General features: G+C 36.7%; 1 protein-coding gene across 1 annotated transcript; it reads left to right on the top strand.

Moving 5' to 3' along the window:
• Window positions 1–25,418: 25,418 nt before the first annotated feature.
• LOC131158655 (uncharacterized) lies at window positions 25,419–26,612 on the top strand. The gene is made up of 2 exons (XM_058113524.1): window positions 25,419–25,983; window positions 26,530–26,612. Exons 1-2 carry the CDS (start codon window positions 25,419–25,421, stop codon window positions 26,610–26,612), a joined length of 648 nt encoding a protein of 215 aa, XP_057969507.1.
• The last annotated feature ends 269 nt before the right edge of the window (window positions 26,613–26,881 follow it).

Genomic DNA, 26,881 nt, shown 5'->3' on the forward strand with positions numbered 1-26,881 from the left:
TTAATCAAAATGTTAGGCGAATTGCAAAAGGGATTGCAGTGGACAAGAGTGATGTCACTGTGTCGCGTACTAGTGATAAAACTACTTCAGCGAGTACCATACCTTGCGATCCTAGTACGTTGAATCGACTCGGTAAACCATTTTCTAATCTCATGAGGGATGCAAGGGTGCCCCTATATCCAAACTGTAAAAAGTTCTCAAAATTAGAGTTTCTGATAAAGTTGCTTCATGCAAAGACAATGCATGGGTTATCTCAGAGTGCATTCAACATGCATTTAAGCCTCATTAAGGCAGCACTGCCGGAGGGTGAAACACTTCCCAAGTCTTTTTATGAGGCGAAGACATGCCTGCGTGAATTGGATCTCGGTTACACTCTATTACATGCGTGTAGGTATGATTGTGCACTCTTTTATAGTGAACATGAAAATGCAAACGAGTGCCCAGAATGTGGTGAATCGAGGTATAGAACTAATCAGAAAAAGGGTAAAAAATTTCCAAAAAAGTTTTGCGATATTGTCCATTAATCCCTAGGCTGCAACAATTGTATATGTGCAAAAATACTGCTACAAATATGAGATGGCATCAAGAGAAACGTCTTCAAGATGGAGACACCCTTAGCCATCCAGCGGACTCCGAAGTTTGGGCTAAATTTGATAAAATGCATCCATGATTTGCTAGTGATCCTCGCAACATCAGACTTGGCCTTGCTTCAGATGGGTTCAATCGTTTCGGTAACATGACCAACCCATATAGCATGTGGCCAGCTATGATGATGCCATACAATATGTCGCCATGGCGATGTATGAAAGAACCTTTCATTTATATGTCTCTGCTGATTCCCGGAACGAGAGCACCTGGTAATGATATTGATGTTTACCTGCGTCTATTAATTGACGAGTTGAAAGAATTACGAGTTGAAGGAATGGAAACATTCGATGTGCAAACCGGGACAACATTTCGGATGCATGCTGTAGTCTTGTGGACAATTAATGATTTCCCCGCATATGGCAATCTGTCAGGTTGGAGCACAAAAGGTTACTTAGCATGCCCAGTATGTAATAAGGATGTTGGGTCCTTATCCTTGAAGCATGGACGCAAGTTATGCTTTATGTGTCATCACCGTTTTCTACGAACTGGACATCCTTGGAGGACTCGTGGCGTCAGAAACTTCAATCGAAAACCTGAATGAAAGTCGCTGCCAAAGCGGCTAAGTGGGGAAGAGATATTAAACTAGCTAAGGTTGATCAGAGATGTGAAATTTGGAAAACCACCGACCAGTAGAAAAAGAAAACGCGCTGAGTGGGAGTTGAATTGGACAAAAAGAAGCATCTTCTTTGAGTTGTCATATTGGAAAGATCTTCTACTACGCCACAACTTGGATGTCATGCACATTGAAAAGAACATTTTTGAGAATGTCATTGGTACATTGATTGATATAAATGGGAAGACAAAGGACACCGCAAATGCTTGCCGAGATATGGAAGACATGGGAATACGACCTGAGCTACACCTGTTTCATGATGGGGACAAAATTCTGATGCCATCAGCTTGTTACACATTCTCGAAGGATGAGACGAATAAATTCCTCGACTGGTTGAAATCAGTGAAGTTCCCAGATGGATATGCATCGAACATAGCTCGATGCATAAACACGAAGGAAGAGAAGATGCTAGGAATGAAAAGTCATGACCATCACGTCCTTCTACAATAGGTTCTACCCGTTTTCCTTCGTGGACACTTGATTAAAGATGTTCGCTTGGTGTTGATTGAGCTAGGAATCTTTTTTCGGTAGTTGTGCTCAAAAAAATTAAGCGTAAACGTACTTGAACGGTTAGAGAATGACATCGTGATCATACTATGCAAGCTGGAGAAAATTTTTCCGCCCGCATTCTTTGATGTGATGGTCCACGTAGCTGTCCATTTACCAAGGGAGGCCATAATTGGAGGACCGGTTCAATATCGTTGGATGTATCCTATTGAGAGGTAAAGTATAAAGTCCTTGTATAATGGTCACGTGATTTCCCTATTTGAATTTTCTTTTCTTCATTGTGTCTACAAGTCTATAATGCTACATAAAATGCACAGGTTCTTGTCGACTTTGAAAGGGTACGTGCGCAATAAGGCACGACCAGAAGGTTCAATCATTGAGGCGTACATTGACAGTGAATGTCTTGCATTTTGCTCAACGTATCTACATGATATTGACACAATGTTCACTCGTGATGAGCGAAATGCAGACGTTCATGCTATTAATGTTGAAGATGAAGAACCCAGGAGCTCTATATTTCGAGAAAATGTTCGCCCTCTCGGTGTACGAGTTTACAATTTCATTGACATGGACGACCTAGAAAAGGCTCATTTTTACGTCCTCAACAATTGTGATGAAACTGTTCCATATATCGAGTACGTTGTTCCAAACTCCTTACTTTGCATTGTATTTACATATGCATAATTATATACTTTCTTGACATTAACATGTACTACTGTTGCATATAGCGAACATAAAGTTGAACTCCTAACCCAAAATGAACGGAATGTTGATGAAAGACATAAGAAGGATTTTATCAATTGGTTTGGGAGTCGTGTAAGTAACAAAAATTGTTTCAGTTAGAAGCAATGTATGGTTTCACTATTGACGGTATTCTTCTAAACTCCTTTTTATTTTATAGATGAAAGTCATGTTTTACAATAAGGAACCAATGGCAAGTAAAGATTTGTATGCATTGGCATGTGGCCCCGATCAACGAGTTAACTGCTACAGCGGTTGCATTGTTAACGGGTTACGATTTCATACGAAGTCCCTCGAACTGCATAGAAGAACTCAAAATTATAGGGTTGCAATGCTAGGCACTGAAGGAGATGAAGATATTGACTACTTTGGTGTGTTGGATGACATTATAGAGCTTAGCTATGGAGTAAACAGAGTCGTCCACCTGTTCAAGTATACCTGGTGGGACATTGGCAATAAAAAGATTGGGATAAACACCGATGCCTACTTCACCAGTGTCAATTTTAGCAAGACCTAGTATCAAAATGACCCTTTCGTGCTTGCGATGCAGGTAGAACAAGTGTTTTACCTTAAAGACACCAAATTGAAGGGTGAATGGCATGTGGCCCAAAAGATTCCTCCTCGAAGTTTGTACGCAATTACAGAAGTAGCAGATAGTGAGATAAGTGCCAATAAGGCTGCATTCCAAGAAGATAAGCCATCTTTCCATGCAGCAGCGCAATCTAAAACAGATGTTGTCGAAGAAGGCGCTGATCCTATACCATTGCATAGGGATGGTGCTAGGGCAGAACACATAGGAGTTGCTGACATTACAATTGAATCTTTTGTAGACGTTCACTTCATCGACGATGAGGAAACTGATGGGGAAGATGAAACAGGGATCGAGTACTGTAGTGAAGAGGAAGACACTTCAGAAAGTGAGGATGATACGGATATTGAGGATGTATAGGGGGGTAAGCATGCTATTTTTGTCCCTATGTATCTGACATGCGTAAATAACTTAAGAATTCATGTCTGCTGCATCCATCTAGTATTCGTACTTCATATATGTACTTGTCTATTTTTTTCACTATGTATCTGACATGTGTAAATAACTTAAAAATTCGTTCTTCTTATATTGACTTGTATAATTATTTGTAGATATGGCACCAGGGGGTCGACATTGGAGACTTCCTTTCAGGCCTACTACTACATTGCATAAGGATGATCTGACATCCTCGAGACCGGCGGAACTCGTCGATACTGATACGGTGGCACCATTGTCTGAGCCATCGACACCTTGGCCAAACATGGATACCACTTATGCAACTGACACGCAGGGTGAGTTGCTGACCGTCATGAGCAGTGTTGGTATGGATACGATTCATTTATTTACATGTCAACTGTTGATGTTCGTACTTCATGTGTATGATTATAATGTTGTTTTTAAATTAACTCTACTTTCAGCATCTACGTCCACGGTCAGGTCAGGCCGTGGTGCAACAAAGAACATGTCGCTGAAGAAGCACCCGAATAGGACTATACAGCGGATTCTGATCGACATTCCTCCAGGATACACCGCCCCGCTAAACATTTGGTGCACTGCGTGGACGAGGGAGCTTGGCATTATATGTTGACAGTATTCTCCAGTCACCGCATTCGACTGGCCCCAGGTAACTCAGGAGCAACGCGTGGTCCTTTACATGTGCATTTTAGTAAGTTCCCTAACCCTATATAGCTGTTTTTAATTTCAATGTTTTTTTTACTTTTAATATACTAGCCAATTAACAACTGTCTAACATTGTAATTTTATTAGCTATATATGCAGGAGGAGTTTGATATGGACATCCTCTAGGATGACCATATGAGGAGGGCGGTCGACGTCCAATTGTGTAATAAATTTAAGAGCTATCACTCAAAAATGCGCTCCCATTTTCGAGCAATGGGAGATGAAGCAGAAGCGCGGCCATACGATAAGATATCCCAATTGGGACGTGGTCTGTCGCCATTTCCGCGACTCGCTCTATCAGGTGATGTGTTTGTATTCTAATCACTAATTTTTCAGAATGATGTCCCTAATATGTCGGCATGACATCTTCCTTGCAGGCCATATGTGAAACAAATGCTGCGAACCGTAGCAAACTCCGTACGACGCATTGCGGTGGATCGAGGCTATTTGTAAATCATCGCCAGGTAATTACTATATATAAAATTATCTGACCATTACATGACATAATAGTAATGATGACTTATATGATAATGTAGCGTGATCCCGAGACTGGCACAGAGGAGCCACTATCGAATCTGTATCAGAGAACACACCAACGGCGATCGGGGGAGTGGTGCGAGGGTGCGCAGGATCAACATGTAAGTGAAGCAAAAGATTTAGTTTATTACTTTATTCAAAACATCAAAGTTGCAGTCTTACTTATTCTTTTTTTATCATTTTCATGATTGAAATTAGGCACGGATGGTCGAGCTAAGGGATGCACCTGTTTCATAGGGGAGTCCGCATATAACAGATTTCAAGATCACTTCCTAGGTGCTTGGGCAATGAGGGTGGGGGGGGGGGTTGGTTGAAAGGTCTTAGAAGTGGATACATCGCCCCAACAGCATCATCATCCATGGGTGTAGCGGCTCGTGCAGAGATGGAACGACAGCATCGAGAGGCCGAGTGTGATAAGTAGGAGATGGCTCGACAGATGCAGAGGATCGCTTTGGAGAATGCGAAACTGAGATCGGGCCTCTCCACCGTTCGAGCCCAGATGCAAGCCATGATGGATAGGACCGCGCGATTAGAGGAAAGGATGCGCCGATTTGGACAAGATGATGCGAGTGGCTCCTCTGATTGATTATAAGGTATTATGATCACAAATTGAGTTTCATGTTAAATCATGCTAGTCTAGAATGCCTCTTGCATGGCAGATGCAGTTGATGTGTATTGCATGCTAGTAGTTGATATTGGTTCTCGTGTGCCTTCAACTTCTTATAAATGCTCTATTTGAACTAATCAACTCATTATATGCTATGCTCATTTGGCAGCCACTCAGGTGGGACAATTCATGAAGTTGGAACATGCTTAAGTTTCAATTTTTTGGACGAGGAGAAGATAAGGCAGTGTAATCAATGGGGAAGGAGAGAATGAAGTGGAATTGGACTTGTGGGTTAATGGGTATGTCTGAAATTGTGACATATTTGAACTTAGCTTATGTAAAAATGTCTGTTTTTGTCAACTCACGATATGCTATGGTCATTTGGCAGCCACTCAGGTGGGACATTTCAAGAAGTTTGAAGAAGCATCCGAAACATCTTCGAGACATGGTGGGATCACAACTGCAGGGGCAGTTCCTGTCCCTCGGTTGCCAAAATTACAAGAAAATGTGTGCAACTTCATGTTCTTTTGTTCAATGGCATGGACATACTTCTTTTTAGGCTTTGGGGGGGGGGGGTTAAACTAGCCGAGCACAGCTTGCATGGCTTCTATATAGTTACTGGATTTTGTTCCGTGTGTTGGACAACTTGAATCTTTAGAAGTAATAGTCGAGGTAGTAGTAGTGATAAGCAGTAAAATCTTAATTATGTTCAGTTTTTCCAAAACAACTGACTGTAACTAGGATTTTACTGCTTATCACCACTACTACCTCGACTATTACTTCTAAAGATTCAAGTTGTCCAACACACGGAACAAAATCCAGCAACTATACAGAAGCCATGCAGGCTGTGCTCAGACAGTTTAACCCCCCACCTCCCCCCCCCCCCCACACCCCCGGGAAAAAAGAAGAAGTTTGTCCAAGCCATTAAACAGAAGAACATGAAGTTGCACATATTTTCTTGTAATTTTGGCAACCGAGGGACAGAAACTGCCCCTGCAGTTGTCATCCCACCATGTCTCGAAGATGTTTCGGATGCTTCTTTACACTTCATGAATTGTCCCACTTGAGTGGTTGCCAAATGACCATAGCATATCTTGAGTTGACAAAAAAGACGTTTTTACATAAGTTGAGTTCAAACATGTCACATTTTCAGAAATACCCATTAACCCACAAGTCCAATTCCACTTCATTCTCTCCTTCCCCATTGATTACACTGCCTTATCTTCTCCTCGTCCAAAAAATGGAAACTATTCCACTTTTCTCTACTATTTATATTCTGAATTTAAGATATGGTTGGCATGTATTACTGTCGTGAATATGCTACATGGTTGCATGCTAGTCTAGAATGCCTCCTGCATGGCGGATGCAGTTGATGTGTATTGCATGCTCATAGTGGATATAGGTTCTCGTGTGCCTTCAACTTGTTATAAATGCTCTATTTGAACCTATCAGGTGCAGGTTTTATGGAAAAACGTCCAATTTACAGATGGCATGCTATCGAAATTGTGTTAAAATTTGACCAAACAAAAAGAAAAGATAGGCTTAGTCGTTTAATGTTAAAATATTTTTGAAAGGATGAGTGAATCTTAGGAATCATAATAAATAAGGCAATGTAGACTTAGTTAATTTAGAACGGACATTCATTAGAGATTCCAATACATATTGGTGGTTCACAAAAGCATTAGATAAACAGCCCCCTATCCAATTCCTCCACGTAACACCTGACCTCTTCCTCAAAGGCACTCTATCCAAGAACTCACAACTAGCTCAATCACACGCCTTCTCAAAATCATAAAATCTAATTTGAACACAAGCCCTTTTTCTCTGTATGACGAACATCCTACCACTTAAATGTCTACTAAAAATAACATACACAATATGCCTCTCTCCCACAAAAAAACACTTTGTGCAAAAGAAATAGTATTACTAAGGAGGAGGTTAGACTTCACATTCAGAGTCCAATACTCCAAACTTCAAGGTAATATGAACAATATAGGAATAATTGGGATTTGGATGAGATTTGGAAATAATATAGGAATAATTGGGAATTGTATCATAAAACTTGAAAGTAATATGAACTTTGCAATTTTATAAAGTATATTTATTTTTTACATTAGATTTATAATTATGTAGGTTTTTCCTTAGATTTTTCCGTCATTGAGAAGTGTTTGTTAATTAACTTTTAGGTCTACTTTTGATAATTTCTATTTTTGATAGTGGCCATATCATTTGCAGTGTATATACAATGAATGGAGGGGCTTCATTTAGTTTACCCGGAGTTTCTTTTCATAATTGATTTGAAATGCGATAAGCCTGCCCATGTAGACAAAATGAATTTTAGCCTTTCATCTGATAGGTTGTTGCTTATAGTTAAGGTATGATTTAAATATTAATTTTATTTTGCTTGAATCTTGATGCCCTTCTTGCAGTCATTGCATCCACAAGGCAAGATTCAAGAGAAATAAAATTAATATTTAAATCATACCTTAACTATAAGCGACAACCTATCAGATGAAAGGTTAAAATTCATTTTGTCTACATGGGCAGGCTTATTGCATTTCAAATCAATTGTGAAAAAAAACTCCGGGTAAACTAGATAAAGAACCATTGATGCAACCACCACCATCCACGGCCTCGTCGTTCTCTGTCATCCATAACCTCATTGCAGCTAGAGATGGGTATATATCTAACTTCAGTTTAATACATGATTTAACTTCTAGACTACATGCTTGGATTGGCATATCTTGTGAACTGCATGCTAGTAGTGGACATTAGGACTGCATGCTTGATTGGAATGCCACACATACCATGGCTGATGCAATGATGTGTATGGCCCGCTGGTAGATACTTTTAGGTTGTTGCATGTACGTATTAATCTAAACGACATCTGTATGATGCAAAAATATTGTGAATTGCATGTTTTTGTGACTTGCGGGTTTGGGAAATGTTCTATTTATAGACGACATGCTGCTGAAAATTTGTTGAAAATTTTAGGGAAAGGAAAGAAAATTTCATGAGACCAATTTTGGACTATATAATATAATTTTTCATTGATTTCTTGCTTGCTTGGTGGTTATGCAAATTTTGGTTGGAGTCTGTTATTTATGTTTCAAGGTTTAAGTTTAATTTATGTACAACCAAAAATTAATTTTTAATTGCCAAAAAAGGAGATTAAAAGTAATATAGGGTCCATCAGAATGGATGGAACACTAGAGGAAGTGGCATTGTTTCCCATGCAAGTCCATAGAAATTTATTTCCCATTTTGCTTGTTGGTTCCTTCCTCCCACTCATTTTAGTGTAGCTAATGGCAATAGGGTTTGTACATATATAATATCAATCTCAGCTGCTGTGGTTAATCTATCTTAATAGTTTTTAGCTAAGTAGTAAATACCATAGCTCAAATTTGGAAACATTGTGGGTATTCAATGCGATTTCTCTACTGATATTTGATTTCATTTATATGCAGTGTTGCCTGTTCCTAGGAGCCTGCCCACGGCAAAATTTCACCCTACTTTCCAGTTCCATGTGATTTTTTTTTTTCTAAAAAAATTTCTCTGATTTGATATACAACTTGTACTTTTAATTTGTAGTAGCTTGCAGAAAACTCCCCCTCATCTAGTAATCCATTGTGTTATTTGTTACAGAGTGCTCAGAAGGTTGGACGCAGATCGTCGGCACATAGGAAATCATTTCAGAAGAATGATATCTTATCTCTACTTGGATGGAATAAACAACTAGCATAGATTATTTACGAACTATGTATATAAATGCATGTTCCCTTATTCTCCTCGAGACTGAAAACTTTATGTGCATAGTATGATAAATGCTACAAGTTTATTGCAGGGTCATGTGAAATATTTGTTAAGAAAAAGGAATGTGAATTCCAATTGGGAAAAAGGGTTGGAGTAATTGAATTTCAGAGGATCTTATATTATGATTTTTTATTTAACATTTTTGTTGATGTTCATTTAAGTTGAACACAAACAGCAGAAGCACACAATCACACACGAATCAATCAACAATCTAATGCAAGCACTCAACAATGAAATATACACAAGAAGCAATCAAACAATAATAAGAAGAATAAAAAAATAAACAATTACAAGTTGACGATTCTAAAACTGATAGAGTAATAGTGACAGTTTTAAAACCGTCACTAATAATAGAGCAATAGTGACGGTTCTAAAACCGTCACTAATAATAGAGCAATAGTGACGGTTCTAAAACCGTCACTAATAATAGAGCATTAGTAACAGTTTCATGACCATCACTAATAATGCAGCAGTAGTGATCGTTTCATGACCGTCACTAATAATGTAGCAATAGTGACGGTTTCATGACCGTCACTAATAATGTAGCAATAGTAACGGTTTCATGACCGCACTAATAATAGAGCATTAGTAACGGTTTCATGACCATCACTAATAATGCAGCAGTAGTGATGGTTTCATGACCGTCACTAATAATGTAGCAATAGTGACGGTTTCATGACCGTCACTAATAATGCAGCAATAGTGACGGTTTCTTGACCGTCACTAATAATTCAGCAATAGTGACGGTTTCATGACCGTCACTAATAATGCAGCAATAGTGACGATTCTTGGTCGATCCGGTGTAGAAACTATAATGACGAGCTCAGGTTTTTAGTGACGATTTTAATCCGTCACTAATACTTTACTATTACTGAGAGTTTGAAATATTCGTCACTAATAATTATTAGTAACGACTGGTATAGCGACTACTATAAATTCTTCACTAATAATCGTAAAACCATCACTAATACTATTAGACACGATTTTTTGGGTATTAGTGATGGTTTAAATCCGTCACTAATAATTTTTTTTTTTTGTAGTGTGGCTTACCCCAGGAGATACTCCTACATCGCTCCAACCATCGATCCGCTTTGATAGAAATGACGATAGCAAAGAATGGAGTCCAGTGATATCTTCCGATTCTCGATCGGACAAGAATCCGCCACGTAACTAAGGAGAGAGGGAGAGAGAACAAGAGGAGAGAGAGAGAGAGAGAGAGAGAGAGAGAGAGAGAGAGAGAGAGAACTTGGGGGGGGGGTCTGACGCAAGAATCTTCCTACAGAAAGAAAAAAAAAATTTCTTTCCTTCTCTGTGCTAGAAGCTTCAAGCTTCTTCTTTTGTTTTTCTTTTTTTTTTCTTTTTTTTTTCTTTACTTTAACTTAACTTATACATATATGCATATATATATATATATATATATATATATATAATCAACATTTTACTTAAATTAATTAATTAAAGTTAATAATATTTAACTAATTAATTACTAATAAAAATTTTTAATTTAATTTTTTTTCTATTTCATTTATTTTTTTATTTAATACATTAATTTAATAATGTTTAACTATTTAATTGATTAATAATTGTAATTAATTAATTAATTAATTATTTTTTTTTCGGGCTATTACAATTGGTCCACTTGAGATTTCATTTTATTTTCTAGATTTGAAACTAGTGCAACTACTTTAGCCATTCAACATTATTTGAAGCTCTAAAAGATTTGACTTAACGTTTTGAGAGCTTATGAAGCTAGCAGGCATAAATACTCTTAAAGATTAAATTATTAATATGTTTAGAAGAGTATTTTCATAGTAGGAGGACATTATACAAGATAACCATTCTAAATAAAATGTCCTAACTGTTTAGATAAAGAGCATTTAGGAGTATATAGATATTTAAAGAACGATGCTTTTTGGAGAATGGAAAGTATCATTTAAATATGATCACAATCAAGAGCAAGGATACACATTAAGTGATAGGAAAAAAACTTTACCTGATGTGATCGTGGTTGGTAAAGAATTCCTAGGGAAGAGAAGAACCAAAATTAGAGTATTTTTATTTTGAACTCAAAGGAAGCAACCCCTTAGTGGATGCCTCTAATTTTGATTACAAGGAGAATGACTTTTTATTAATACTAGATAGATATGGAATTTATTATCAATGGTGCTTATACTTAGAGTAATGACTACAATTTGTTTAAGGCTTTTAAGTTCAAGGATGAGTTTAGGATTAAATGATATATAGTGTGATAAGGATTCCCTAAACCACAAGCTTGTGCAATGGACAATGTATGCTTAACTAAAAGTATTATATTTAAGCATGGGTTAAGCATTTGAAATTGTTTACCAAGCAAAAATACTTTGTCCATTTTGAAAGTGGATTTTATTCAATTTTTGTATTGGCTTGGTTTTCTTATGAGTCTTAGTATGGCAGTAGTGTTTAGTAAATACATATAGTAAGATTTGGAATTTTAAGCATGCACCACTTCCCGAGCCAATAGTCATCACTACCCATTAAACCTAGGAACTAAGGAAGATTAAAAATATTTATGTAATGTTAATTTAGATCCATTTCACTTTAGATCCTACGGGGTTTTCTTTCATAACAACCCACACCATCTCCTTATCTAAGCCTCTGACACTTCTAGATGGACAAGTAGATTGAATATGCCATTTCATTTTTCGAAATAAGCAGGCTTTGGATTTTCATGACGGGATATGCTTATTTATTCTGTTTTTACCTGATGAGGCATGACATTGGGTTTGATAAACAGAACATGAACCCTTTAGGAAAATATTTTTTCTTTTAACTTCCAAGGGTTTATCATTGTTATTCTTTTCACAAGAGGGTTTGAAAATTATTTCAGAATAGTCTTCAGTTTTTCTTTCTAAGCAGATGATTTTCAACACTTTCACAATCTTCTTCTTCTCTAAGGTGGCATAATATTTTCTTAGATCTTTTAAATGTTATTCCAACCTTCTATTTTCATTTTTCAAAAATATTTTCTATTTATATATTCTACCTAGAAGCTTATATAGTTTAGATGAAGCCTTTTCTAGTTTTCTATATATTGGCATGCTTTCATCATATAATTCAGCGCATGATTCATTATAGGAATTATTATAATCATTAATATATCATCAAAAACAACAGATGATTCATCATAAGTTATATCACAACATTTTCATATGAATCATCACATACATTATCAACAGAACTGTCATTATATTCAATAGATAATTCAGCATATGATATATTACAAAATTCAGCAATCGAATCATCTATAGAGGTTGAGATACAATCATATACCTCAACGTCTGATACAGCAATTACCCTATCATTTACCACTTCCTGAGTGGTGGTTTCATTCTCCCGAGATTCTCCATATTTCTTTTCCAATTCATCCCAAATTTTCTTAGCACTTGTACATGCCAAAAACTTCACAAAGAATATTAGAATCTAAAGCATGCAGTAAGGTGTTCATGGCATCAAAATTTATATACATTAAGTTTCTATCATTATCATTCAGCTCAATTTTGGACTTAGGAAGATCAACACAATCAATGACTTTTACTAGTATACTATCTCCCCAGGTAATGACATTCCAGAACCTCTAATTTAAAGCTTTAACAAATACAGTCATCCTAAATTTCCATACAGCGAAATTTTCACCACTAAATATTGGAGGGTTCGTGACTAACCTTCCCTCACATGAAGGGGATGCACCAACACGAGTCATCATGATTTTTTACTATTTAACTTTTAAGTATAAGTAACGAGGCTCTGCTACCAATTGTTAGCTTTGGTGCAATCCCAAGAGGGGGTGAATTAAAGATTTAAAAAATTCTTCCTAGGTTGATTTCAATCCAACAATCAATATTATGCAACGTAGTGGCAGTCTAAGCAATTTCAAGCCCAAACAGATATTTAACCAATAAGCATAAATATACAGGTGCATAAAATAAAGTGCGGAAAGTAAACTAAAACTAGATATGTTATCGGGGTTCGGCCAATACTGCCTACATTCCCACCTTGGCACATCAGCACAAGGATTCCATTATGGCTCACCTAACAGGTGGAGTGGCATCGGTTACAACTAGGTCAATTAGCGGGGCTGACCTCAACCTACACCTTACGAGGATGGTGCACCTAACTTTCTTAACCAGGTCTAAGTCAATCCGGAACTACTCAACAGGGCTAGTTTCCCTCTTCAAGCCCACGCCTAGAATACAAATATATGAAAATTTGCATACATGGAAATATGCTTCTTCAACAAGCGAATATGTACCACAGTATAGCTCAAATAATAACTCAAGCACAAATGATAGTAAATATGCTCAGTGCTTAATGATGTGTGCTAAACACTTAATCTAGTGTAGATAAGCAATCAAGATCTAGAATGTATTTATAAGCAAACTTTGAACCATAGTATGAAATATCACAATATCAGTTTAGAGTTTCAAAAGATACCAACAAGATGATTCAAACAACCTCAACAATATGTTCTCAATATAATAAGCACAAGAGATGTTTGAATGCAAGCTTAAGAAAATATTTTGCACAAAAAAATAAGGGCTAAGGTATCTTGCAATATCAATTCAAGCACCCACATGCCACGAAATTTTCCCACACAAGATTTATTAGATAAAATTAAAGGGATAACTTGAGCTTAACTCTCAATATCAAAATCAATCAATAAACCACACAAATTAGAGTATTAAGCAATATGAAATAAAGCTCAAGTACTCTTAGCACACTCACAACACTTTGATAATCAAAGAAGTTGAAGTTTTTGAGGTTATGGGAGCAATATAAGCAAAAATAAGATTTGGAATTTTGAGAGAATTTTTCCATAATAATCTTTCTAATCCTTACTATTTTTTGCAAATGAACTTGTATATATAGGCAAAGGCAACTTTGTGACTATTGGGAACTTAATGGGCATTATTGAAAAGATTTTAAACAAGTTTAATATTTTAACCTGGTTTAACCCCTTTTATCTCGATTAAAAATAAAACCAACCCGAGAGTTTCAAGTGTCTGAGCCTAAGTTCAGCCGACCGAATAGACATAGCAATAAAAGACATTTTCATGTTTCGAGTGCCTGAAATAATGTTTGGTTTGGTGAATGAGGCGATTCCTCAAAAAGACCGTGTTTCGGGTGCTCGATCTAAAGTTCAGTTTACCAAACTCAGAAGTTCTGTTGCTTAAGGGTAAAATGAACGTGATGTTCGGGCTGCCGAGTTGGTGGGAAAGGTCAGAGCTATGGTTCAGTCGCCTGAGGACGATGCAGTTATTTAAGTTCGGCTACTTGAAACCAAGTCAACATTCTGACCGGTTAATGGTTCGGTCACCTGAAGTGTTTTGAACACTAAGGGTTCGGTCGCCTGACCTCTCACAATTTTGCCTATTAAGTCCTATTCATTTTAGTTGATTCCCCTGATAATGCAAATGATTATGGGGACAATTTTATGTGTTTGTGTGGGGACCTAAGAACTTTCTAAGGTCTATGAACTTACAATTACCTACATGCATGACATGCAGAGATTATTACAGACCTTTTCCTATATTTACTATTACAGACCTAAATTGAGTAATAATATAAATTACAACAAAAGAAAACTTCAAGGTCTTTATACTTTGAGTCTTTATATGCCATCAATTGATATGCTAATATATACCCTGCATACAAACTCGATAACCATCAAATACTTAAGTATTTGTCATTATCAAAACTGGATATGAACTATGAGGTCAACATCCATGGATATCCTGAGTGTAAAGAGTCACACACATTATACATGTTTTGAAATTTTGCCTATTTATATTTTAATTTATTTGGCTACATTAACTCTAAATTGTAATTACTGGTTAACTTTATGTGAGTATACTATTCTTGATGGCTATATAAAGATGAAACTTGCATTAATGACTTGCTTCGGAATTGCGTGAATTGTGTATGAATGAACTTGTGTGTAATCTGATCATATTCCCATATGTGAAAAGGTATTTTTGGGTCGCATGTGCATTCATTTAATATTCATTGGAATTAGTGTTTGTGGGTACCGCCCTGTTTTCATTCACGTTATTTGCTAGAGACTTGAAAAGCGTTAGTTGGAGGTGTGATTACGCATTAAAGTTACATATTTAGGTGTTTAAAATTGTACAATAGAGATTATATTTTTAATAAAATGTCTAAGTTTGTTCAATATTTTAGCATTGCACCCTATTTGTAATATTTAATCTTATTTCAAATAATTTATGGATTTTTATATTTTATTATTGCAGGAAAAATTCTAGAAATTAAGTTTGAGATTAGAATGTACGCGAATCGTGAGCATGAAGAGGTGTCATGTGCATAAGCATTAAATGAGATTACGCATCAAAGATAATTTTCAGAAGCCGAGCCGTATTTATGGAGAGTCGTGTACGTGAGGCGGAATCCAAATTAAGGCTGTGAGCTAGGCCTGCCGTAAGCTGGGTCTCGTTGAGCTGGCCTAGAGGCTTTTGGGGGCATTATATTGAATAGGGGTTCTTAATTCTCACAAGGTCTGTGTATGTGCTGGGGCTACGTTCGTAGGCTAGTGTTGGCCATCCATGTTGCTGGGCTATGGGTGTGGACCAGCTGAGGTCGTATGCAAGTGAGGGAGCTAGTATGTGGTGTGTCTATGCCTGTGGAGTGAAGCTAGGCTGCGTAAATGCAAAAAAAAAAAAAAAAAAAAGTCTAGGCTTGTCAACACGTACGCATGCAACCTATGCGGGAACAAAGGTTTTCAGGAGGCTTTCTTTTAGGTTTTTAATATAGAGGGTTTTAGGGGACCCCTGCGGCAACTTCTTAGAGGGGAGCCGAATTGAAGAAGCTGCTTGGAGCAACTTAGAGTTGGCAAAAGAGTTATACTGATACTCGCTAACGGGAGCTAGAGTTTGATGTGGGGGTATGATTTTCTTGAGGATTGCTCCGATAAAGGGAGTTATGAGATTTGGGAAGAAAGGTAAATGGAGCCTTAAGTATATTAGGTCATTTGAAATTCATGAGAGGATTGGTCCAGCTGCCTACAGGGTAGCTTTACCCCCAACATTATCTAGAATCAATGATATATTTCACGTATCTATGCTGAGCAAATACGTCTCAAATCCTTCGTATGTGATAAGCTATGAGTCATTGGAGGTGAGTGATACCTTATCATATGAAGAGGTGCCGGTTCGGATCCTAAACCAGAAAGAGCAGGAACTACGCACCAAGAAAACCTCATTGGTGAAAGTACTCTAGCATAATCATGCAGTTGAAGAAGTTTTACGGGAACTAGAGGAGGAAATACGCTAGAGGTACCCACACCTTTTTCAGTGAGGGCTAACACTAATCAAATAATTGTGATGGTTCAAGTGAATATTTAGTTAGTGTAGGTTGTATAGTTAATTTATTCAGTTGTAACCTTTTTGTTTTTGGTTTAAATCTTGGGTGGTTTTGAGAGAGTTTTGATTTAGCTATTTGTAATCTCTCAAAGCCATTAATGTACCCACGATATTCTTCCGCCATAAGTGAGGATAATTAATAAATTTGAGATGGGGCCCCTACGTGGGTGGCCGTCGGCTCTTTCTAAAGTTAGGTAAGTATTTCAGTAAATTCCAAAGTTGGATTGAATGTTGGTTAACAAATTTCGAGAACGATATTTTTATAAGGAGGGGAGAATGTTGTCACCCAAAAAATAAATTAATTAAATTAAATTAAAAATTAATTAATATGAATTATTAATTATATAATATAATATATATGTTCCTAAAGCTTGAAATCTCCTGAGAACCCCCCCTTCCCGAGACATTTAACCCCCCCTTAACGTCTCTCTCTCTCACCATCTCTCTCGTCCCTCTCTCTCCTCAATTTTCTCCACGAAACCTGCATCGATTGAAGAATGGAAAATTTACGTGAGTTCTATTTTCGGCCACCAATGTCTTTTGTGGAGATTTCATGGTTTGGACGTCGTAGGCACCACTCCAGAGATAAGGTCAGGGGAATAGATTATGTCAGTGTTTTTCTAGATTTTGAACTGATTAAACTTGAGTATATGACGTGTATATGCCGTATATGATTTTTCTGAATGATTCGGGCCTAAGAAATGGTAGTTTTTGAATATTAAACTTATTTGGAAAAAACCAAGAGAGTAGGTTGGGCGTATTCACTGATTACACGTCAAAGTTGTTTATTTAAGCGTTTAAAATTGTACATTAGAGATTATATTTTTAATAAAATGCCTAAGTATGTTAAATATTTTAGCATTACCCCCATTTTGTAATATTTAATCTTATTTTAAATAATTTATGAATTTTTGTATTTTATTATTGCTGGAAAAATTCTAAAAATTAAATCTGATATTACAATGTACGCGAATCGTAAGCATGAAAAGGTGTTGTGTAAATGAGTATTAAATGAGATTACACGTCAAATATAATTTCCGGAAGCGGGACTGTGTTTGTGGAGAGCCATGTATGTGAAGCAGAGTCCAAATGAAAGACGTGAGCTGGGCCTGCTATAAGCTGGGTCTTGTTGAGCTGGCCTGGAGGCTTTTGGGGGCAGTAAATTGAATAGGGGTTCTTAATTCTCACAAGGGCTGTGTATGTGCTGGGGCTATGTTTGTTGGCTAGTGTTGACCAGCTGAAGTCACATGCGAGCCAGGGCGCTGGTATGTCGTGTGTCCCCGTGCGTGCGGAGTGAAGTTGGGCCGTGAGAATGCAAAAAAATAAATAATAAATAAAAAAAAAGGTCTGGGCTTGACAAGACGTATGCATGTAGCCCATGCGTGAACAAAGGTTTTCAGGAGGCTTTCTTTTAGGTTTTTAATATAGAGGGTTTTGGGGGATCCCCGCGGCAGCTTCTTGGAGGGGAGCCGAATTAAAGAAGCTGCTTGGAGCAGCTTTGGAAGAAAAAGAGCTCCTACTCTACAACCATTATTCTCTCTCTCTCTCTCTCTCTCTCTCTCTCTCTCTCTTAAGAAATTACTTGTTTAATTATTATTGTTACCTTTGTTTTATATAAAAGTCTCCATTGTAATCTTTAATTTTTGATTGGGTTATTATTATTAAAGTTAGTTTGTCTTTTTCTTTTTTATTCAAAGTCATTGTTGGAATTCCAAGTTGGTTGGGTTATTTTGGATTATTAAGTTTAGATTGTTTTCTTCTTATTTTACTTAAAGTCTTTGGTTGAATTTAAATATTTCGTTGGGTTATTTTTCTCATCAAGTTTAGTTTTTTTATTTATTATTATTATTGAAATTAATTTTGGTTTAGATTAATATTCATTGTTAAGTTCGGTGTGTTCTCTTTAGAATCTTTCCTTAGGATTTAAATATTTGCTGGGTTAAGTTTATCTTTTTAGTTGGTATTTAATTGATGAATTTGTGGTTGAATGCTTCACTTACATAATAAAGTTTTCGTTTTTACGTTTTTGTCCAAAATTTCAAATGTAAGTTTTATTTCCTATCTAAATGGTTAGACGTAGGATTATTTTCCGCAGTTAATTTTGTTACCATCTATTTTATTGTGCTTGTTTCCCATCTCTTGTCGTTAATTTTATGCGTGTTAGGTTTATAGTTTAGCTTTTATGTCGTTTCAATTGCATCACATTTATCTCAAAAATCCCAAAAACAAAATTTAAACCATGTTCAGTAAACTTTTCTTTTTCTAATTTCTTTTGGATTTGTATAAAATTTGGAATTAAACTGCATTCCTAGAGGAAACGATCTGACACTTGGACTAATTATTACATGACTGAACTCCTATACTTGAGATAGCTTCCGAACTGCTCATTTTTAGAGTGAGTCCTTCACTTTTCGAAAATTGCATGTTTTAAATTAAATAAAATTTCGGAGATGATCGGATCAGATTTTAGAAAAACATACTTTTTCCAGCCATATTATTTAATTATGATTTAATGTAAAACGTATGGCATGAGATAAATTAATAATAGGTTTCTTTTTTAAATGGATCTGTTGAACTGTTACAGTATCATACTGTGAGTATGTGTTGCTATGCTAATTTATGGATATATATATATCGAGATAACTATGAAATTATGAAACGATCGATTCGATATGGGTATGTGAATATGACAGTTTAATTTCATTAAATCTGGAATGACAAGTTTGATATGGATATGTGAATATGATGGTTTAACTCCATTAATTATGAAATGACAAGTTTGATATGAATATGTGAGTATGATAGTTTAATTCCATTTTATGGTAAGTTAGACTTTGCATTGAATTGGGAAATATGAAGTGACTATATAAAAATCTGTGTAGAAGGCCAATGTGGCGTATAAGTCGAAGTAGAAGGCATGTGTGGCATATAAATCAGAGTAGAAGGCTTGTGTGGCGTATAAATCGGAGTAGAAGACCTGTGTGACATATAAATCGGAGTAAAAGGCCTGTGTGGCATATAAATTGGAGTAGAAGGCTTGTGTGGCATATAAATCATGGTAGAAAGCATGTGTGATGTTTGTACTAATGTCGATGGGGAGGTATGCTCAGTATAGAAAATTTGTGTGTATGTAGAAGTGTGAATAAAATTATCTGTGATATGTTGTAAAATCTATGTTAGTAGATGTTAGCTTTGGTGTATTTCCAAAAGGGAGATGAATTGGAGATTTAAAATATTTCTTTTTAGGTTAAACTAGATCAGCAGTATTGCGCAACCTAAGGTCTGTCTATGCAATTATAAACCTAATCATTCACAATGAAACATACACGTGCAGTAAATAAATTACAGAAATATAAAGAACACGCACGATATGTTATCAGGGTTCAGCCAATACTACCTACATCCCTGCCTCTAACTTGCAAGGCTGAAGATTCCACTAAAGTTCATTTAACGGGTGGAGCAGCACCGGTTACAATTAGGTCAATTCACGGTGTTGACCTCAACCTACACCTTACTAGGATGGTGCACCTAGCTTCCCTAACTAGGTCCAAGCCAATCCGGGACTATTCCACAGGGCTAGTCTCCCTCTTCAGGTCCGCGCCTGGATTACAACAAATATGAATTTACATACACGAAAATGTGCTTCTCAACTAAGCAGGTATGTACTACAATACGTACAGTATGCTCAATCAACCACACATCAACAATATAGGAAATTGTAGGCTTAATGATGTGTATCTTTGTGCAAGCAACACTCAACAAGATGTGATAACAAGTATGCTCAAGAGTATTCTAATTAAACTATATCTTTGAAACAAGTTATATCAAATCTCAATAAAAATTCAAAGTTTCAAAGATGCTAATCAAATATTCAAACTAACTCAAACATTTTCCTTCAATGAAATAAGCACAAGATTAGTTTGAAAATACTATAGCTTGGAAAAATATTTGCACAATAAAATCAAAGCTATAGGAATCTTGCAATGACAATACAAAGATCCTTAAGCTTGTTAGTTTATCCCAACACAAGATTTATAATGTTCAAATTTGTGGGATAAACTTAATTAAACTCCCCCAAAATCAATATCAATAAACAATCAAGGCAATGGGAGTATTAGTAATATTTAACAATCAATAACACAATATAACACTTTCACAATACTAAGATGTATCAAGGGAATGAAGAAATGAGAGTATTTAGGCAAAATAGGATTTTGAAAATAAAGAGGAATTTTTCTAATGAATTACTAATCCTCACAAATGAACCCATATATATAGACCAAGGTCAAATTATTGAGTATTATTAGGAAAGTTTTAAAACACATTAGAATTTTTAACCTAGTTTAACCTATTTAACTTGGTAAATAATTAAGTAACCCAAGAAGATTCGAGTGGCTGAACTTTAGTTTGGTTGCCCTAATAGACCTAGTACAAAAAGGCTTTTTAAATGGTTCGAGTGCTCGAATTAAAATTCGGTTGGTTGAACAAAAGTCAAAAAAATTTGGTGCGCGGTTCAAGTACCCGAGAATATGTTCAGTTAACCGAATAAAGGGATCTGGTCGCCCGAGGCTTGTTTTGAACTAAAAAGTTCAGCAGCCCGAGTTGGTGAAAAGTCACTTTCTAAGGGTTCAGTTGCCTCGGGAAGACATGGTCATTTTAGGTTCGGTTGCTCGAAACCTAGTCAAACCATTGACATCCCAACGGTTTGGGTGCCCGAGGTGATTTGAACACCTGGGGTTCAGTCACCCGACCTCTCACAAACATGCCAATTATGTTCAATTTCATTTCAAGTTGATCACCTGTAGGGACATAAGGTACTTTCTAAGGCCATTTTGAGCTAGTCCCAAAAATCTGGCGTCGGTCAACCGAAGGGTGCCCTAAGGTCCTTTGGCTCCCTATGGTCAAACTACGGTCTTGTTGAGCTTACAATTCCTTACATGCATGATATGCAAAGATTATTACAGACCGATATAGATTATTACAGACCAAATTTAAAACATAAATGCATTTACAATAAGAATCTTCTTCTTCTTTCTTCTGCTCTTCAGATTCTCCATGGAGTATGCCAGGAGTTTGATCTTTAAGTCTTTCAGGCTTCCAACAATCATTTCTCATGTGCGTGTATTGAATTAATGACCTGTTCAAGTATTAGGCACACACATTAGTAATGTGCAGTTTGTCATAATCAAAACCAGAGATAGGACTCAAAAAGTCAACAATAGATTTATTATGAATTGTTTTATATTATTTGAGATATGTCATAAAACCTACGCTAGTAGATTTATCTGAACTGTATCATATTATTTATATCGATGACATATTTATTTAGGGACAATATAAGAAATGTATATAAATTATTGTACAATAAAACTCATCTGCCACACACTGATAATAATGTATTCCATCTTACTGAGAGGTGTCCCACCCCATCGAATTATCAACTTTTCAGGGACTTGAGCCTAGGAGCTCCAAGGCGGGACATAGACAATCTCGCTGAGGGTGAGTATGGGCAGAATGTTGTTTTGTTTAGGTTAGATGTTTTTGGACATTCTGGGGTGGACACATATTTATTTTGGGACTTATTGATGCCAAGGCATATTTATTTTGGGACTTATTGATGCCAAGGTTGGGTTAGCTCTCTAGTAGTTATGGTTGTTGAAAAATATTTTGCTTCCGTTGTTTATTAAGTAAATTACGGACAGTGATATTGTGTAACCACTGGGTCCTTGATAATTTAACAAATGAGCTTTGAGGGCATGTGTTTGTGAATGATGTGGATATGATATGGGATTTTACGTATTTTATGTATGTGTTTTTAAGGCGTTACAATTGTGGTATCAGAGCTTAGGTTGCTAGGTTCTGTAGACTATAGTAGAATATACTACCAGAGTATAGGAATGAGTTAAGGAAAGGATAGGAAAGGAGTATTGGGTTTTGTCTTACAGTCTAGAGGCAAGAATTTCGTGATGGTTTTTAGTGATTTTCCCGAGGCGACGGTTTTTGGAAAATTATGGCATACCATCAATGGTTCTATTTCTGAGCAGTAAGAATGAAACGTGAGATTGGGAATTTGAAGGGTTATTAGTTTATTGTGTGGAGAAAGTCTAAGTATTTTAGTATGAGAGTGTAGTGAATTTTATGATTTTATGAATTGATGGTACGAGTCATGTTCCGGCAGTAGGGTTTTAAGAAAAGTATTTATTGTCCTATTTTAATGATGGATCACCGAGATAAGAACGTGGACGCTGGAGGGTTATTGACTTAACATCTTCTAGCGAGGATGACATCGATACCTCCACATTATTGCGAGGTTTAGCCCGACAAGTTAGGACAGAGATGAGGTGGGACTCTAAAGGTCAGGATGGGCTACCCGTAGACCAGGGCTGCTCTATCGAGCAGTTTATCCAGATGAATCCCCCAACATTTGCAGGAGGAGCTAACTCGAACGCTGCGGAGGACTAAGTGAATGAAATGGAAGAGATATTGATTGTCCTATGCTGCACAAAGGAACAGAGGGTGTAGTATACCACTTTTAAGTTAGTCAGAGAGGCTAAGCAATTGTGGCGAACCGTAAAGCTGGTCGAGGAACAAAGGCCAGGACTTGTAGCTCTAACCTGGGGCCATTTTAAAGAAATTTTCTTCGACATATTCTTCCCCACTTCTACCAGGGACGCAAAGGCAAAAGAGTTCATGAATCTATGTAACGCCTCAAACCTGCCAAGTGAGGGTTGGGGTGTTATGTGTTCCATTCACCTATATTTGATATCATAAATATTATCCAAGCAACGGAATATAATTAAACATCCTCAAATAAAATACAAGAGTACTATAATACACGACCAAAAAGGAATTTCCATTTGTCCATATTACATAACCATAATTTTAAAACAACATAAACTTAATGACTTTAAAGTTCTTACAAACACACATTACACTACGCTAACCAACCCTACCTAGAGCTCGATCACACAAAGGTCCTGAAAAATGAGTTGTATATTGGGGTGAGACACTTCTCAGTAAGGATGGAAAAATTATTATTAGTGTGTGGCAACATGAGTTTTAGTGTATACAAAATATACTCGTTTATTAATTAACGGCAACAATAAGGAAACTTGTAGTTATACTCACACACATTCAACATCAATCATACCACAAAATCTGCATACACATACACCACAACATATCCACATTTACCATACATTCAATCCACATTCATGCACTCGCACCCATAATTGAAAATGCACATTAACTTCACAACCTATGGTTCTCAAGGCATCCCTCCCTATCATTCCCCCCACGTTCTTACTTCACGCACTTCCACAGTCACAACACACATAGCCCTATTCATAGTAAAATAGTAAGATGGCCTCCTCATGCCAATCAACGCCTTACCTCGTCCATATAAATGGCAATATAACGACCTCCTTAAATCCTGTCAACCTTATATTGCGATTTATAATAGGCAAAATATAACGAACTCCTCACTCTAGCCAACGTTACATTACAATTTAGATGAATAACAACACAACACCATAACATATCAGTTAAATACACCGCATCAATCACAACTAGTTTATTAAAAAAAATATTAATCTCATGCCACACGATTTAAATAATAATTTAGGAATACCGTAAACTACTAGGAAAAAATACATTTTTAACAAAAATCATGTCTGATCACCTCCATAAATTTATTTAACCACAAATATATTTTTCAAAAACAATGATGATCAACCAACACATTTTAAGTTTTTCCCAAATTCATATAATAATCATAAACACCCATTTCATATGCCTGAATCATCGTTTCCATATGCCTAAATAATTCAGAAAAATCATATATAGTATTTCGGTATCCAAATTCTCAATTTAATCGATTAATCTTTGAAATAACAATTATTATAAAATCCCTAGGCTCACAAACACCAGTTTAATCAACTCATAATAATAATAATAATAATAATAATAATAATAATAATAATAATAATAATCCAAAATCCAATTTCCATATATCTGAATAGCCAAAAAACATATATATCAATTTCTATAATCATATATTAAAATTTAATCGGTTAATTTATAAAAATTACTGACATAATTTATTCCCCTTACCTTAGCCTTGGAGGGGTGTCTAGGATCCCCAAATGATGATTCCACTCTAGTTAAAATGGCGAGGATCGAAACTAGGACCCCATAGTGGTGTTCGTTTTTCGATTTGGCTTACGGATGGAGAAAAAATCTAGAAAGGGAGTGAGAGTGCTTGAGGAGAGAGAAGCAGAGAGAGAGTATGCTTCACAGCCAGGGGGGTGGGGAATTAGGATTGAAGATGAAATCTTCCTCAGGAAGATTCATTACCTATACACATATATAAGATTATTACATTATATTAATATTATATACATATATATATATATATATATATGCATATTACTTTTATCCTTTATATAATATATATATATGTATATCATATTATTCATTTAATTAATTCAATTTAATAATAATTAATTAATTAATAATAATAATAATTTTTTCTGGGTTACTACAATCTAACTCTGGGACACTTGACCGTACTATAGTACGCAGCCAAGTTCCTGGAATTGTCTCACTTTGGCCCCTATATGGTCCTAGATGAGCCAAAGAAAATGCGGACTTTCAAGAAAGGTTTGAGACAAGGGATTTATGAGCAGATAGTGGCATTCCAAGTTCAGGTTTTCTTAGAGGTGGTGGATAAAGCCACAGTTGTGGAGACTAGTCTGTAAGGGAGCGCGAGATGGCAAATCAGAGGAAGAGGCCTATGCCTCTAGGTTTTCAAGTCAGTCCAAGTCAGGGGCCATGGAGGAAGAACAACAACAGTGTGGGCCAGAGACCAGTGGTGGGGAATCTGTGGGACTAGGTGATTTGTCACTCCCTCCATGCCCCAAGTGTAACAAGAGGCATAAGGGGAGATGTCGAAGGGAAACGAGGACCTGCTATCGGTGCGGCAAACCCGGCCACCTTGCATGGGAATGTCAGGCACTTCCAATCAATGCTATCCACATTAGCCAGTTTTGGGGAGATGGTCAAGCATCCCGAGGCGGACAGCAGAGGAACGCCGCCTCAACACGAGTCTATTCTCTAACACTGGGAGAGGATAAAGCTATTGATTTGTTTGATTTAGGGGCGACACATTCCTTCATAGCACAGGAATTTATCAAAGTGTGTGGGATGGAAACTCAGCCTCTGGATGTTGATCTATTGGTGGCCACACCGATGGGGATCGTGGTAGTGTGTAAAGGGACTCTTAAAGGTTATCCAATCTGTATACAGGGGAGAACACTGTCAACTGATCTAGCGGCTTTTGACATGCACAATTTTGATAAAATTCTGGGGATGGACTGGCTAACATCTAGCTATGCCAGTATTGATTGTTATAAGAAAGAAGTAGTGTTCAGACCTCTTGGGGAGCTACAATACAGATTCGTGGGGATGTACGTGCATGCTTCACCACCAATTCTACCAGCCATACAGACAAAGAGGCTACTCTTGGATGGATGTCATGCGTACCTAGCTTGTGTAAAGGAAGCGCCAGAGAGAGAATTAAGATTTGAGGATATCTTGATAGTGAGGGAATTTCCTGATATGTTTCTGGAGGATTTTCCGTGGATACCTGTCGAATGTGAGGTGGAGTTTGCTATCGAAATAATCTCCGGGGACATTGCCGATTTCTAAGGTTCCATACAGAATGGCTCTAGCAGAGTTAAAATAATTAAAAGGAGAGTTATAGGAGTTGTTGGATAAGGGTTTTATCAGGTCGAGTGTATCACCATGGGGCACACCAGTGTTGTTCGTTAAAAAGAAGGAAAGGTCGATGAGGATGTGCATTAACTATGGTGAAATAAATAAAGTAACGGTTAAAAACAAGTATCCACTTCCTTTTATAGACAATCTGTTTGACCAACTTTAGGGAACACAGCCACACGGGTGTTCTTTAAGATTGATCTTCAATCAGGGTACCATCATGTGAGAGTTAAGGCAGAGGATGCCTAAAATTGCATTTCAAACTCGATATGGCCATTATGAATTTTTGCTTTTGCCCTTTGGATTGACTAATTCCCCTGCTGCATTTATGGACCTCATAAACAAAGTATTTCATAAATATTTGGATTGGTTGGTAGTGGTGTTTATTGACAATATTTTGGTATATTCAAAGAGTCATGAGGAGCACGAGGACCATGTCAGGATGGTACTCCAGGTGTTGAGAGAAAGGAGGTTGTATGATATATTCAAGAAGTGTGAGGTCTGGTTAGAGCAAGTTG

The sequence above is a fragment of the Malania oleifera genome, chromosome 6, assembly GCF_029873635.1.
Source record: "Malania oleifera isolate guangnan ecotype guangnan chromosome 6, ASM2987363v1, whole genome shotgun sequence".
In the NCBI taxonomy this organism is placed as follows: Eukaryota; Viridiplantae; Streptophyta; class Magnoliopsida; order Santalales; family Ximeniaceae; genus Malania; species Malania oleifera.